Below are 17,028 nucleotides of genomic sequence, written 5' to 3' on the forward strand. Positions count from 1 at the left end.
TTGTCTTTGCACTTGTTGAAGTTTCGTATTTATGTATAATGTTATTAATTTGTCTTTGCACTTGTTTTGTCATTTGGCGCTTTTGCCTAACTTTGTGTATCTACATACACACATATGTATGTATTAGCGCTACTAATGCTTTAGTCGTGTTACTGATGATGAGCGGAAAGCTGCTCGAAATGCATACGAAGTTTGTTTTTTAATTCAAAATAAAAAAATTAAAATAAAATTTGAGTAAAACAATTTTACAAGCTTAATAAAAAGGTGTTTTTGTTTCATCATAAATTTCATAACTATGTTCATGTTGTTATGTATTTAGTATGTTAAAAGTGTATTTTGTCAATATTTTTTTTTAATTCAATTTTTTTCATTTTTATGTGTTATTATTTCATATAATTTTTAAAAGCTTATAACATTTTCTATTTTCGTTATCTTCTTTTTTGAATTTAATTTTTAGATTTTATTGTTTAAAAAAGTAAAATGTTTTTTTTTTAATTCATTTATTCTTTTCTCTTTTTATTAAACTTTTCTTTTTTTTATTCTAATGTTGTTTTAATTTTTGGATGTTTCAAAGAGAAAAAATATTTTTGTTTAATTATTTTAAATTAATCATGATTAACTGTAATCGGTTTGAATTTAATCGAATTAACTAATTGATTAAAAAATCAATCGATTAGTGCCAACACTGATTAAAAACAGCCTTCGAACCCTCCCGATTAACGACAGCTGTTTTCGCTGTGCCAAACTTCAAACACAACTAGTAGCCCTTGTCGCACATGTTGACTCTGGCGTTGCGCAAAGATTATAGTTTACGGTTCTGGCGCCTCAAATTTGAGATCACCTGGAGATATGAATTTCGCGTACTCAAAACTTTAGATATAATTTTTGTTAAATTTCAACTTTAATAAAATAATAAAATGGTTAAATTTACTATCTAGTTGCGCTGGTTTAACGAGAACTATGGCGCACCAGTAACTACGGATTTTCCTAAACGGTTTCTACAGGCTCTATCTATTTTCTTCCTGAAAAAGTAAAGTGAAAAACACACTTACGAGGGTGCGCGAACGACGCGACGCGGGACCGCCGTGGTGTTATGCACTTTTAAAGTTGTATACTATGTTCATGTTGTTATGTACTTAGTATGATAGAAATGTATTTTGTCAATATTTTTATGTAAAATAATAATTGTTTTCAACATTTCTGACATTAAATGACTTTTCAATTGTATATTAATTTCAATGACATTATTTCCACAATTCTTCTGACATTATTTCACTTTTGGCCTGGGTATTAATGTCAGTGACATTAATTCCATTGACATTATTGCACGTACCGTTTTTTTTTTTGTTCCGGAAACATCAGGGATAATTACCATCGCGGACATCGAAAATAAAGGGCCTTATGCATAAAAAGTGAGCTTAAGCTCAGACTCAATTTTTGCACTGAAAGGGTGAGCTCAAGCTCAAGAATTTGTACTGAAAAACGAGTCGGAGCTTAAGCTCACTTTTTATGCATGAGGCCCAAACACTGACCGCAATGCGTAAAAAATGCTTTACCAATTGGTTTGAGCGTATGCAAAAATGTATAGAACATGATGAAGGACCATTTTTACCGACAAATTTGTTTTCTTTCTTAGGTAATCTAAGGCGTTTTTAGTGACCGCCGTATGTACTTAGACAAAAATAATATTAAAATTTCTTCTCAGGGATTTTAATATTTTTTTTTCTTTTTTTAATCAATTTTATTTAATTCAATTGCTTTCATTTTCATGTATTATTTCCTATAATTTTTAAAAGCTTATAAAATTTTATATTTTCGTTATCTTCTTTTTGAATTTAATTTTTAGATTTTGTTTACAAAAGTAAAATGTTTTTTTTTTTAATTCATTTATTTTTTTCTCTTTTTATTAAACTTTTCTTTTTTTATTCTAATGTTGTTTTAATTTTTGGATGTTTCAAAGAGAAAAAATATTTTTGTTTAATTATTTTAATTTTTAGGAACTAATCTTTTCCTTTTCATTAATTAAATTTTTTTATTTAATAATCTTCTCTTAATATTTGAATGAAATAAAAAGAATTTTTTTTATTTCACTAATTTTTGGGAATTTTTTATTATATTTTTAATTTCTTTTTGTATCTATTTTAATTTTTAAAGATTTTTCTGTGAAAAAAATATATTTCTTTCATTTCATTTCATTTTTAGAAAATTATATTTTAATTTTTTTCTTGTTTTGAATTGATGTCTTTTTTTTAGTTAAAGTTTCTTTCAGTTTTTATATTTTATTGTTTCAAAAGGAAAAACTTATTGCTAAAAGACAAACAGAAAAAACTCAAAGACCGTTAGCAGATCTTTCAATTAGTCCATCGAAAGACCGTAAAGAGCTTTCAAGATAAATAGTTGGCAGAATTGACAATTGTCCTACGAAAGTTTGTTGTCTTTCGTAAGATTGTGGTGAGTTGAAAGGCAGTTGCCAGAATTGCCCTTCAAATGTTTGCTATTTGTGCGCGCACAGCTGTATGTACTTTATAGCCCTTAGAAATAAGCCACTCGCTGCCGAGATTCATTTACGGCTTTGGGTGATTTCCAACGGTCTTAAACATTCGTAAGTATACATAGTATGTATATGTACATTCACATACACACGCCAAAGCTGGAAATTATGCGCCCAGTTCTGTGCCTACTACGTTTACCACCCTTCATAGCGTGCACCACCGTTGGTGGTATCGTAGGTTTTGCTCAACTATACCTGCCACTCAAAGCTACATACACACATACATATTTGCTCACCTCAGCTCATCTCGCCTCACTTTACTCAACGGCAGTTATCCAAAATAAAACATAACTAAATATATTTTCATGCGCATATGTATGTATGTACATATATTCGCGTACACATGTGCATATCTAACACATATGTATCTATGTACATACATATGTACAACAAGTCCCCAAAATATGCCTATCCACAATACGCGTATTTGTTTCTGCACATTCTCAACAATATTAAATTACATACAGATAAAGGCTGATGGTCTGCATTTTAAGGATTCCCTGTACTATTTTACCTTTTAACGTTGCTAAGGTTGTAGGACCTTTTGGTTTGCTTGCATTTTAATTGTGCATTCATACAATTTACATGCATATATGTTTGTATGTAAATTAGGGTGGTCCTTAAATGTATGAGGCACATGTTTACAACAGATTTCCTAAACCTAAGCCCCTGCGTCGATGCTACTCTACTCGAAGTTACCACATATAAATTTTAGTCCCGATCGGAACCAGTTAAGCCATGTCGGAAAGGGTTCAAGGTTCAAATTCCTCTATGGAGACTCAAAATATCAAAAATGTTTTATCTATGCAATTCCTAAAATCGGTACTACTATAGTCGAAGATATCACATATAAATTTTTGTTCCGCTTGTAGTCGGTTAAGGCGTGTTGCACAGGGAGCTGTAACCCCTATGCGACATGCTTTAACCGGCTCAATCGAGACCAAAATTTATATGTGATATCTTTGACCACATGGTATTACCGATTGAGGGGGTGTGATTGAAAAAAATTGTTAATTTGATTTCTTTAAGGACCACCCTAATGTACATAGATACAAATGTATTTCCAAATATGATTTCAAGTTGCATATACATACTATCTATGTATGTATGTAGCATTAATTCATTTCTTTTTTAATTTGCACGAAAATGTGCACACTCGAATGCATTCAGTAATAGACTTCATGAATTTTTCAAAATGTGAAAAACGTTATTTTTAGTGTGTATGCGAATGTAGTTTATTTTTTTTTTAATCTGACATACATCTTTAACACAGAATTTTAGGTTTTTTAGTATTTGCGATTTTGTATAGCCACCTGTGATTTTGAGTGCTTATAAGGAAATTTATGAATTGCGAATTCTCAGTAACAAATTTCAGCCTAATAACACTGTACGATAATTTTGAACCATTTAAGCCAAGAGGCTTGAAAAGTGTATCTGGCGGGTTTTGACCTCCTAATTACGGGCATATCTTCATTTTTCATGGGTCACGTCGTTTTTTTTTATCGAACTTTAACGGTCAGGGTGTCCTAGACCACCCGTCCACCCCCTCTAAAATGGCAGTAGATATTTTTTATTGAAGAAACACAATAATATAACCTATTAAATCAGGGATGCTCTATCTTTTGGTGGTATTACCGCTTGCGGTTTCGACCGGAATGGTCGAGTGAACAAATCACTGGCGTGTCATGCGAGAGATCCGAGCTTCGTATCCTCGCGCAGCGGACATTTTTTTCCTTTCTTTATTATTAAATTTTTTTCTGTTTTTAATAAAATTTTCGTTTGATTTTTCGATTTTATCCTTTAAAAAGAATTACTTTTTTTTTAATTTGATTTAATTTTTAGAAACTTATTTTGTGTTTTTGATCCTCTTTTAATTTATTTTTCTCTACAAAGCTATTTAGGTTATACCACGATTGTTTTTAGGAAAAATTAAAAAGGCAGCAAGGTCTAAGGCGGTAGAAGTTATAGCTGGTATTTCGAATATCCCGATATCTCCTCATCAGATTTCAGACTCTAGACTTCAGCAGGGATCAAACCAGAAACGTTTTTTTTTTATAATTTAGTTTTTTGGAAGCTATTTTATTTTTTCTTTCTTTTAATTTAATTAATTTTTTCTTCTTATTTCCATTGAATATTCTTTTACTTTTGGGGTGTTTTTTTTTNTTATTGTTTTAAAAAGGCAGACATTTTTTTAAGTTCATTTAATTCTTAAGAACGTATTTTTCTCTTATTTTTAATGTATTTCTTTTTCTTTTTTAAATCTAATTTCCTTAAACTTTTGGTTTTATTACTTTAAAAGGAAGCATATTTTTTTAGTTTCATTTAGAAAAATATTTATTTTTTCTTTTTTAGCAAAATTTTTTTATTTAATTTTCTTTTTTTTTGTTTTTAATATTTTAAAAAGGAAAATATATTTTTTTATTTTATTTAATTTTTAGAAAACTTATTAAAAAAAATATATATAATAAAGTTAACAATTGAATACTTTGACAACTTTCGCTGGTTTGAGCTAATCAGTTCTTTCGATAGAGTGGCAGCAGGTCACTTGCCCACTTTGATGAATGTTACAAAATCTTCTTAGCAAGAGTATTCCTAAAAACTTATTCAATCAGTTTTTCAAACGCATTTTGTTCAAACTTCTTATTCGTGCTCGTGAAAAAAATATGCAGTTACATGCAAAAATTTGGGTTGAAAATTTTTATTTTTTTTTTTTTCAAGTTAGCTGCACTGAAAGTAGAATTTTTGTCTGCACATTTTAAGACATAAATTTGAGATTATATCATGCAATCAGGAAATAGGATAACACTGTTAGGTATTTTTGATATTATTTAAGTCATAATATTTAAAAATAATAATAATAAGTATATAATAATAATAAAAATTAGTATTTTTGAGATTATAACTTATCAAGTGAAAAAATTTGTTGATGATGGCTTTTTTTAAATGTTTACTCAAGGCAAATACCACTTCTTCACCTAAAATTGTAATAAAAGTATAGTATTTAAATAACATAAATTTGAATATTACTATTTACTGCTAATCGTTCTAAAACTGGTACTTTGACCTCAAAATATTTTTCTTATCGGAAAAAGGGCGCCAAATTCTGAATTGCCTAAAGTTGACAAATATTCAAATCCACTACTTCAAATAGCTTTATTAAATACACTTCATGTTTATTATTTTGGGTATTGTTTTTACATAAGGAATAATCCGAATCGCGGCATTCGATATCGAACATAACTCGAATCAAAATTTGATTTTTAGAACGCAGCATTCGAGAGCGAGTGTCCTTTCGTTTATTTAAATTGTAAATGAGTAATGCCGCGATTCGGTACAGGTTTCTTGAGAAATCGGCGCACAGTGGTCTAAAATCAAAAAGGAAGTTCAACATAGTGTAGAGCCTCCAATTCTTTACCAATTTGATTACATTTGTTTCAAATGAAAGCTGATGAGCTTTAGAAGAGATTTCTCCAGCCACATTTTTTGAACTTTTATTTGTTTATATACATAAAACCTTTTAGAGGAAAGTGCTGAAAAGTAGCAGTTTTGGAGAAACTTGATTCCATGCTTCCTGTTATTGAATTTTAGATAATAAAAACCACTCAAAACCCATTATAGGGCTTCCCCAATTCGAAAACAAATTTGAAATATTATAAAAAAACTTCTCACCAAACTTATTACTTCTTTTTTAAATAAAAGAAATTATTCTAAAAAATTTTTAAATAATATCTAATTTTGGTGAACATTTTTTTATAACATTTCAAAATTTTCTTGTGCCATTTTCTTATACTAAAATTAACTAGGCTCTAAAATAATATACCTAAAACTATTCCAAAAATTCAAACAAACAAAATTTAAATTTTGAGGACCCCTATATGTAACTGCTTTCAAGCTTCGGCCATGGAAGTCACCATCAGAAACTAGGTGAAAATTTCGCTCAGCAATGGTTGGGAGGCTTAGAGAGAACTGTTGAGTGGATATTTTACGTTGCAAAATCACCTGCCAGTGATTGGCATACAAGACAACCCTATTTGCCCTCTTTGCCTTGAAGGGCTAGGTTTGACGTTATTGGCTGCGATGCGTTGAGAAATTCCATCGTAAATCAAGTAGATTTAAAGAATATGGAGACAGTCCAATTGACGGCATGCAACGTGAATGCTGTTTTCCGAATGCGTTTTATTGTGTGCATATTTTGTTACGACAAAAAAACCCCTATCGTTTTTTCGTTCTTAATTCATCCATCTTAAAATATAGATTACCACTCACTTTTTCAACTTTGCAGCTTATCAAAATATTTTGCAAGCTGTCATAACAACACAAGCTCCCTTTGCGCACATTAATTAATCCATTTAAGAAAAATTGCATGGCTGATAAATTAACTAAACGTTAACTCAACGACTTATTTGCGCTTAAATTAATCATATTTCAACATAAAATAACCACGAAACCAAACAAAGGTAATTTATTTTCGCCCAAAGTAAAACAAAAAGCATTTAATACTACAATCTGCGAAAGCTGAAATACAAAAAACAAAAAAAAAAATTAAGGAGAAAGAGCCAACAAGCACATCATTCATTGCACGCCAAAAACTAAAAAACAAACAAAACAAAAAACAATTTCGAGATGATAAAATGATAAAACCTTCACTGCGCAGCCACACGTCAACTGAAGCGCCAAACGAGTCACGCATGCGCAATACGGTCACACGTGGCAAACCGCCTTAAAAAAAAAGAAAGAAAGAAAAAAAGTAGGGGAATGTGCCACGTTTACACCTAGCGCAGTGGTGGTGCCCTCCAGCTCTAATTGGCACTACGCTTTTTCACAACTACTTGGCCGCAAAACGCCCGCTAAAAAAGTAACAACGAAACAGAACCGAAAAACACACAACCATTAAGGCGCTGCAAGCACCCACCCGTTGGCGCGTGCGCGCATTCGCGGCAAAGTCACTGGCGCACCGCGTTTGCCTGCCTGCCTGCCATCGCCGCGGCCGCCGCTGATCCTTATCTACCCACGAGTTAGCTCACAGCGCAGACATCATTGCAAGTACCTACATACTCGTAAATTTTACTTGTAGGCAGTCAGTGTTGAAGGGGAGCGCGCGCGCACACACTTTTAATGAAATGAAAATGATCATTATTAAAGCCTCAAATGTCAAAATGCCAGTTGTGAATGGCCGGTGCCTGGTGACCGGTAGACAGACATTCAGGGCAATTCGCCCTTTTTTGCCCTTTTTCTTATCGAAATCACATTGTTGTTATTGCATTTGAATGCGTGCTGGAGTGTATGTCTGGTTTACCAAAGGATCAGCATACAACTTAGTGCCCTTTCATACAAGTAGACGAGTGTATCAAAATGTATATGTAAATGTTTCTATTTCTTCTTTTTCTTGTAGAGTAGGGCAGATAATTCAAGTGCAACATTTTTTTAATTCAACACATTCGTTAATCGCTTGACGTAATTTGATCTTTGATTACGAAATGTTTTATTTTAACCCCTCTTCCGCTGACTTTCGTATGGGTATATGGAATTTATTAATGAACTCAACTGGCAGTTGTTGGCTCTTAATAGGTGTGTAATTTTTTTTTTCTTTTGTTGCTGGCCTACATATATTAATACACTTGTGGTCAGCTGATTAATTCAAGTAACATTTTGACTAGTTCTGGCTTTTTCTCCTTCGCTTATTTAATGTTTATATTGTTTTTTATAAAAATCTGGCACCTTACCTAACCAGCGCCGCATAAATGCACATTTCAGACTTCGTACAAAAATTATGAAAATTTAACAAACACTAACATTTGCACCCGAAAATTTTAAACTTTTTATTCAGAGTTTTTAGGAAAATTCTGGACTTGCAGTTTTGTAGGTTAAAGTGCAAATTTCAAGACGCTAGAAAATACCATTGATTTTACATAATTTTTTTAGCTAACGGTGTTGTTGTTTTTTACATATTTAAAATATACTCGACAATTTTGTTTGTATCGGAGCCTAGCACCATCAGCCAAAAAAAAAAAAATATTAAAAATCAACGCAATTTTCTAGCGTCTTAAAATCTGCACTTTAACCGACAAACCTGATATACAAAATTTTTATACAAATTTAAAAAAAAAGTTTAAAATTTTTGGATGTAAATGTTACAATTTGTTGAGTTCTCATAATTTTTGTATGAAGTGTGAAATATGAATTTAAGTGGCGCTGGTTAGGTTAAGTGCCAGACTTTTATAAACAAAAAATAGAAACATTAAATAAACAAAGGAAAAATAGTCAAAACTAGTCAAACTGTCACTTGACTTAATTAGCTGACCACAAGTCTACATACGTACATACTTATATCGAACAGCTTAAGGGTATTTAACCTTGTGCATATAAATAATTTGTTACGTTCATTAAATATTGATCAGATGTTCTGTGCATTTTTGGTAATTTAATACGTTTAATGAGACCTTCTTTAAGTTTTCATGCGCACTTTAACTTGTGACCCGCTAATTTACTCAGTCGGTACGTAGTTTCAAATTGAAAAATAAAAACGATTCTATGAGTAAATTTCGATTTAGGGAACAAGTTTCGATAATTAAAAAAAGGAACAGTCCAGCGCCTTCGTCTTGATCTGCAGGCTGTATCAGAGATACAGCCGCTAAATTTAAACGTAGAATACGTGGTATGGTTAAGAGCATATCCAAGTCAAAAACGAAAGCACACACTGAAAAAATATCGATAGCAAAAGCGACAATATATCGATAGCGAAATCGATAAAAAAATCCATTAAAAAATCTATGAAAATATCGATATGAAAATCGATTGTAATATCGATAACAAAATAGATAATAGAATCGATAAAAATATCGATAACAAAATTGATAAAAATATCGACAACAAAATCGATTACAAAATCTATCAAAAAATCGATTACAAAGTCGATAACAAATACGATAAAAATATCGGTAGCAAAATCGATAAAAATATCGATAACAAAAGCGACAGAACTTCTGTTTCCCTTCAGGAGACTTCCGATAATAATACCCAATTATTTATTTCACCATTTTTTAAAGCTACCGATTTTTATGGAGTTTTAGGGTCTTTGGCGGTTCAATAAAAAATAGTTAATATTAAAAACTAGTCAAATAAACAATTGAGTATTGTTGTTGAAAGTCTCCTGAGGGGAACTAGGTTGATACGATCGAAAAAGATTGATTTTCAAGAATTCTATACTATTTTTACGACAAATTGGTTGAGCGACCTCTAAATATTTTCTGATTTCAAGATAAAAAACAGGGGTATAATTTTTTTTCGGTGCAATACAATCATAGGGAATGATAACATTAAAATTCCGGCTTAACTTCTTTGTATACCACCTTAATCATCTACACACACAGAAATATTTCGGATAAAATATTATTAAATAATCCCAATGATCAAACTTATCCGACGTCTACTAATCAGAGCTTGGTGAAAACAAAACTATCAATTCCAACAACCGAACATTGAGTTAACGGCCCTTGCACGTCTATTTATGTAGATACTGAAATATATTTGGGCAATTCATAAAAACGTGTAAAAGCCGCGTAACCATGTAAACCTCGTAAGAATAATATTCGCCAAAAATCGACAATCTAACATCGGAAATCGTGGATTGGGGTGATGCAAAATGCCATAAAAAGGCCGGAATTTGCATTAACTGTGGCCACCTATCTGGTATCATCTGAAAAACATGAAAAAATTTAGCTTATTGATTCAAGTAAACAATTTTGATGTAGTGATTTCCCCAAAAAAAAACATAATCCGAAAACCATACTTTGAACTAGGGATGTTGCGGATGTGGAATTTTAGACATCCGCGGATGCGGATGCGAATGCGGACGTCAAGTATTTTTAGAAAACAATTGGAATCTTACAAGCCAAACCAGATACCTATGTCATGTTGTTCCAGAATTTGGAGAACCTGTAACTTTAGGGCACTTTTTTGTAATTCATAGAAAATAGATTATAATTTTTGAACAAAATTCTGTTTTCAAAGTCGTGGCTGCCAGCCGAATCGGATCAGAATATTTTTATTTTTTTTAAGCACCCCCTAACAAATAGTTTCGTAATTCTTATCTAATTAAAGGTCAGACCTATAGCTTTTTAATTATTTGAGCATCGATTCTCTTTATAGCTAAACGTTGATCATTTCTACTGGAAATCACTATTGAAGGAGCTTACTCATTGAATTTAAATAGCAGAGTAGGGAAAGTTTTACCGCAGAAACTTTTAGCCAAGGATACAAGGTATATCCCTATGAAAAAAATATTACCCAACAAGTAAGCAAAACTACTGTTTAAAATTTTTACTAAAAATAAATTCGCCAAAGAGCTCCATTTGAAATTATTCAAACGAATATATGTAATAGGTATCATACACGGTACGTCTGACTCGCGACTCATTTGTGTACGTGTTGACTCGCCTTCGACTACAAACAGTTGAATCATTCAGAGTCATGCCGGGAGTCATGTTGGTGCAACTAACACATATTTATTTTCACAAACACATCCAAACCGATTCACGAGTCAGACGCACCGTGTATGCCGCCTATAACATCGAAAGCAAATCACGAAAATTTTATTAAGAATTACAGTGCACACTTTCTGTTTTTGTGCCTACTAGTTTTTTATTAAGATTGATCCAAAAAAATCATAACAAAGAAAAAAACCAAAGCAGGTATTTAAAGCACAGAAAAAAAAATATTATTAAAAGGGCTATGTTCTCTTTGACGTACGTCAAAGGTCAAGTAAAAGTGGGAACTTTTATGGCTGCCCATTGAGAGCTCGGTTATATAGCTTAAGGAATAATATTTTAAAGACATTTTTATCAAAGTTGAGAAATATGACATTTGACCAGTTTTGTTACACAAATACTCCTACGACCATAGGCAAAAATATTGGCTACAATTTGTCATTTTTTTGCCTTATATGTATACGTTTTATCGGTCCACTTGCAAAATATTCGCATTCGCAAAAGCTCCGCATTGATCATTGCGAATGCGAATGTTAAAATTAATGCGGAAGCTCCGCGGTTGCGAATGCGAATATTCGCAACAACCATGCTTTGAACATAATAAGCAAAATGTTGCAACACCATACAAGTTCCCCAAAGAGTATTTGGTGAGTGTTGCTGGAGTGCCAGTCCTTGGCTTTATATAAATCTGGGTCTATCGAAAGTGTTGCTTAGCACGGGTCAATCCCAAAAATAAAAAATAAAAAAAAATTTTATTTTTTTCTTTAGTGTAAATTTGAATACATTTTCAGATAAGTTTTTCGGTATAAATAATTTCGCAATACTATGGATAGGTATACTTAGAATGAACGGGATTTTCTTCCTTGCTTTATTAAAACTTATTTTTTGTTACTGTAAATTCTTCATTCTAAATCTCCATAGGCGAGCAAAATTTGTATGGTTTTTCAAGCTTATATTATTTTCCCGAATGTTTCCCCTTCGCTCGGCACCGCAGCCATTTTAAAAATCACAAATTCTCTAATGCATAATTCAAATTACAACTGAAGTATTTTTTAGAACGATTTTGCATCATCCCTGTCAAATTTGGTTTGATCTCCAGTGTAATTTTTCGTTCGGAACCGGTTTATCTTCAAAATAAATTTAACAATACCTCATATTCCTACCCTGTTGGAAAAGACCAACAACAGAAATGAGAAACCCAGTAGGGAATATTTTCGTAAATTTTATCGTAAACTAAATTTTTACAAAAATTATACATATCAAAATTATACATATCTTTTGCCCTCTGACAACAAATAATATTTTTCTTTTCTTTGTCCACTTATTCTCTTGCATTATCCGCCTCCACTTTTCTCTTTAATTATTTACATACTACTTTATTAGTATTAGTGTTCTTATATATTAATGTTTGTGTCTTTTCTTGGGAAATTTTGTTTATGTAGTTCGTAATTTTTTTTTCACGCGTCTTTAATCGTGTCTAGTGACGATATGCTTTGTTGGGGGATACGTTTGAATATATTTATCAAACTTTTGCGGATACTTTATGGCGTAAGGCCACGGCAACACTGCTTACAGTTTCAATTTCAATTCCAATCTATTGCCTCAGAATAATACACAATGCAAAATCTTATGAGTAAGTACGAAAAAAGCAATACATTATCCAATGTGAGATATTAATATATTCCTGAAAGAAGATCGACTAAAAGAAAAATCAATACAGTTTTGCTTATCCGAGTTATTAAATTCAATGAGAGGCCGGCCGTGTGATAGGCCCATTCATGGCATAATTAGTGCAGGAATGGAGCTATGCTGATCAGAACAAATAAAATGATTGATAGCAAAAGATAATTTTGCCATAAAGATTTTTTCAAAAAGCTTTGAAATTTTTGTGGATGTTTCTAGATTGAGAGGTAGTTGGAAATCTGTGTTCTACTGCCACTTTTATGAACGGGAGTGATGAACGTGATTTTCTGGTCATCTAACCTACCTACTTCACGACAATTTTGACGTCATAAAAGATGCTGCCCTAACCACGCTTTAAATTAAAATTGGTTAAATTAAATATGGTTTAATATGATAAAAATCTTTGTTCGTATGGAATAGTAGCTTACGTCGGGAACAGTGTTGCCGCGACGTCATGAAAAAATGTGTCGTAAAAGAAACAAAGGATGGATCAAATGTATAACAAAATTTGTATTTAAGTATCAAACTATCAAGTTAGAAAAAACTTAAGAAAAGGCTATTTGGGTACATACCTTTGCGTTTTTTTTAATTGTCAGTAACCCAAAAATTATGTAATTCGCATTCATACACCTGAATATGTATGTACATGAAGAAAAATATTTTACATATTGTGACAATCTATTAAAAAAGAGATTATTGTTTTTAATCTTGTATAGAGAGGAACAAAAATATTATGTATAGATTTTATAGAAACTTGAGTCCAAATACATATCTACATATAATTTTCAAATTATGTAATACATTCTACGTTAAACTCGTTGGAAATTATGTCAAAAAGCTCGACTTTACTTTTACTATGAATACGCCCCATCATATTTTCAACAGATTGTTATGAAATTGTATTTCTCTTTTCATATTGGATAAATTATAAATCTGAAAATATACGCTCTACAGCTGCAGAGCTATTTATGAGGCAAGTAAAGTAAATTAAAAATTAATGAAGTCAGCTCTTTATACATAGTTCATTTAAAGCATTTTTCCTTAAGCTTATTTGACCCCAAAACGCTTCAATATCTTCGATCAAATTTTAAAAGCTGCCACTGCATACATACATAAATATTTTCAATTTAACATGTAAATATTAAAATTTGTACTACGCGAAAAATTTAAGTATCTCGTGAAATGAGCAAAGAAATAAAGCATATTCCGAAAATATTCACAAACACGTATCACTTTTGAAGTACGTGGATCAAAACGGCAACACTGGTCGGGAAGCTGACTTTAGTGTAATGCGGCATTCCCTTTATTCTTTAAATGACAAGGAATTTTTAGATGAGCCCTAATACTAATATAGACTTGCTACTATCGGACCTATTTTCTGCACGTTTATTTGCCAAAAGTTCTTCAACGGCTCGGCGCCATTGAGTCATTCGCAATCGTATGCTGCGAATGCAGCATTAAACTAAAGCCAGTCTTTCGATATAAGCTACTATTCCATACGAGCACAGAAATAATCATCATTTGAAATATAATAATAAATATATATTGATACGTATGACAGTAAAATTCTGTCGAAGTAAGTTCCCAGTGGGAAAATGTAATGTACAGTAGTCGAAAAAATTATCAGTAATTTTTTTCACATTTGAAAATGCATTTGTTCCCCCAAAGCGATGTCATTCGATAAGTGGGGCATTAAATTTTGCATTACTTTGTATCGAAAAATTAATGTGATTTAGTATGAAATTTTTGGGAACAGTAATAGAATCTAGAACTCAAGAAATTATTTATCACGCATATAATACATTACTACTTTTCCCACTGGGTTATTATCGCGAGCCAACCAAGTTGTGCTTTAATACCAATTATTCACTGGATTCTACTTGTGAGAATACGTTTTTAGCTTCTTCTGCCATTTTATGGCTAGCGCCTTCAAATGAATTTAATACGGTGTTTAGATGAGGCGATTTTACAGGCAACTTTTGAACGGCCTTTCAACTAATCGCTTCCAATGAAGTTGGGGTGCAGTCAACTCCAAAATTGCCTGTAAAATCTCCCCATGTGAACACCGTTTAAGTTCGATAAAAATTTCTTCTGAGACCACTTTGATTCACGGACAACTTAATCAAACATTTCTCTTTTACGTTCTGTATATATGTATACATACATTCATATGTACATACACACTTTACCTAACACACAGTATGTGCTTTTAAGCAACGAATAGCTATTTGCATTCACATATTCCCCGCTTACGTACATACATACATACCTCGAAAGCATTGCCGCATCCTGTGGACCGCCAGCGCCCGGTTGTGGCAGCTGTGGTATCGGCGTTATTAACGTTGGCCCATTATGGCTGCCGCCATTCTTTTTCGCCGGTTCATTGCGACTGAGTATACTCGATATAGAGAAACTTGTAAAACCATTGCCAGTTGTCGCTTTGCCATTTCCGGCTGACGCGCCACAACCGTTGCTCGCCTCGCCCCGCCCCAACGCCATATTCTGACTGCTGCCATTACTATCACTATTGTTGTTGTTATTATTGTTGTGATTGAAAAGTTTGCTATTATTATTATTATTGTTATTGCTATTGCTGCCCGTCAGCGAGGTCACTTCATCGCCACCATTACGTTCGGGCGAATGTGGCGCCAAAGCAGCCATTGCCGGCGGACTAAGACGATCCGCTGCGGCCACTGCCGCCGCCGATGCCATAACCAATTGGCCAGCCGTCGGTGTTACGACGGCGGCATGCTGTAGCAATTGCTGGTGCGCTGGGTAGGCGGGATGCGCTGGATGCAAATGATGACCGAAACTGTGGAGGGCGTGATGCAGCGCTACCGGATGACCGCTCAAACTGCTTAAGTGATGTTGCAGGTGATGGTGCAACACCGTCGGCGGTACAGCGGCCAGCGCTGTGGTGGTCGGGCTGTGGAAGTGCGAGCTAGATGTGGGTGTGCCGGCGGCTGTGGTTGGCGTTGATGTGGTGGTTGGGGTGCTGCCATTGGAGGGGGCCGGCGATGCGGAGCGCAAAGGTGTGTCGCAGCCATTTGCACAGCCGGCCGGACTGGGCTCGGGACTGGACACAACGCTGATGTCGACTTCAGCCTCAGAGGAAGACATTGGTTTGGTGAATGTGTGTGTGATAAGCTTTAGATACGCTATTTGCGACGAGTGGACTGCGGCAACACTGGTTTGCGCGTTTTACGCAAATTATTTTTGTTTTACTATTCACTTCTTTCTATGAAAGTTTACTCGAAAACATAAATCGAGGTTTTGTTTTTATTTAGTTTTACTTTGTGACACAAGCACTTTATAAACCGTTAAGTGTGATGTGGCGACTGATAAGCGAGTTGCATTGCGTTCGCTTGATTTGCGTTTTTTGTCAATTAGAATTTGTATTTTAAATAGCCTGTCACTTTTGACTTACAGACATTTAGTTCGAAAAGCGCCACACAAAGGATACACTTTTCTAGTTCACTGCGGCTTTCAATTTAGCACAATTATTTGAACGCGCGTAATTGTACACCCGCAATAATTCCGTAGGACGTCTTAACCGCTTCATCAACGCTTCGCATTTAAATTGAAATTTTGAATTCAAAACTTCGTCGTCCTCGACGTATGTAACTCGGAAAAAGTGTTCTGTTTCACTGAACGCATTCGACCGCCGCCCGCTTGTCTACGGTGCTATTGTCTCTATGACTGTATGTCTGTCCGTCTGTTGGTTGATTTGTTTCTTCATAGGCGATCGTTTAGTTTTATTGTTTTCCACGATTTAACCCCCGGTCGCTTGAATTGCTTTGCTCTGCGAACCTGACTGTAAGTATACTTTGTCGTCACGCTGCTCAACTAAAACTAAGGTGGTTGGTCGGAATTCTTTTGGTATTTGCGCTAAAATGGTTTTCCACAGTTTTGCAGCACATACTCGCACTTACACACCATACACATACATACATACATGCTTGCACACAAACACACGTATCCATGTATGGCATCTAAAATTGTTCTACCTAACAGAACCCTTGACATGCCGCACTGTGCTAAGAGGGTTGTTTGGAAATCGCAAATTATTTGTGGGGCGGCTGAATACCGTTGCTGAGTCGCGCGCCTCCTTCCACAACGTTGCTCTGCAACGCTGCACTCACTAAATGCGCCAGAAAGAGCGCGGTATATAGTGCTCAACTCGGCGCACTGTCTTCCGAGGGGTTGGTTGGTTGGTTGGTTGGTTTGCTGTGTTTTATTTCCAACCTTCAAATTTCAGTGACTCCTGCACGCATATCCTCTCTCCTGTTGCTGCTGCTCTGCCATTGC

The 17,028-nt window shown here is 33.8% G+C and overlaps 1 protein-coding gene across 1 annotated transcript; it reads right to left on the reverse strand.

Annotated features, from left to right (window-relative positions):
- Positions 1–5,522: 5,522 nt before the first annotated feature.
- Positions 5,523–16,550, reverse strand: LOC108367383 (homeobox protein Hmx-like). Its single transcript, XM_017621987.1, has 2 exons — positions 14,990–16,550; positions 5,523–5,526 (listed from the first exon to the last, which is right to left on the reverse strand). Exons 1-2 carry the CDS (start codon positions 15,838–15,840, stop codon positions 5,523–5,525), a joined length of 855 nt encoding a protein of 284 aa, XP_017477476.1. The 5' UTR covers positions 15,841–16,550.
- Between the last annotated feature and the right edge of the window lie 478 nt (positions 16,551–17,028).

This window comes from Rhagoletis zephyria, unplaced genomic scaffold, assembly GCF_001687245.7.
Source record: "Rhagoletis zephyria isolate East Lansing unplaced genomic scaffold, Rhagoletis_zephyria_1.1 Rzeph_scaffold_02661, whole genome shotgun sequence".
Classification (NCBI taxonomy): Eukaryota; Metazoa; Arthropoda; class Insecta; order Diptera; family Tephritidae; genus Rhagoletis; species Rhagoletis zephyria.

What these genes read in the sequence shown, in the direction of transcription:
- LOC108367383 (XM_017621987.1), bottom strand. Translation starts at nt 15,840, where the DNA reads ATGTCTTCCTCTGAGGCTGAAGTCGACATCAGCGTTGTGTCCAGTCCC.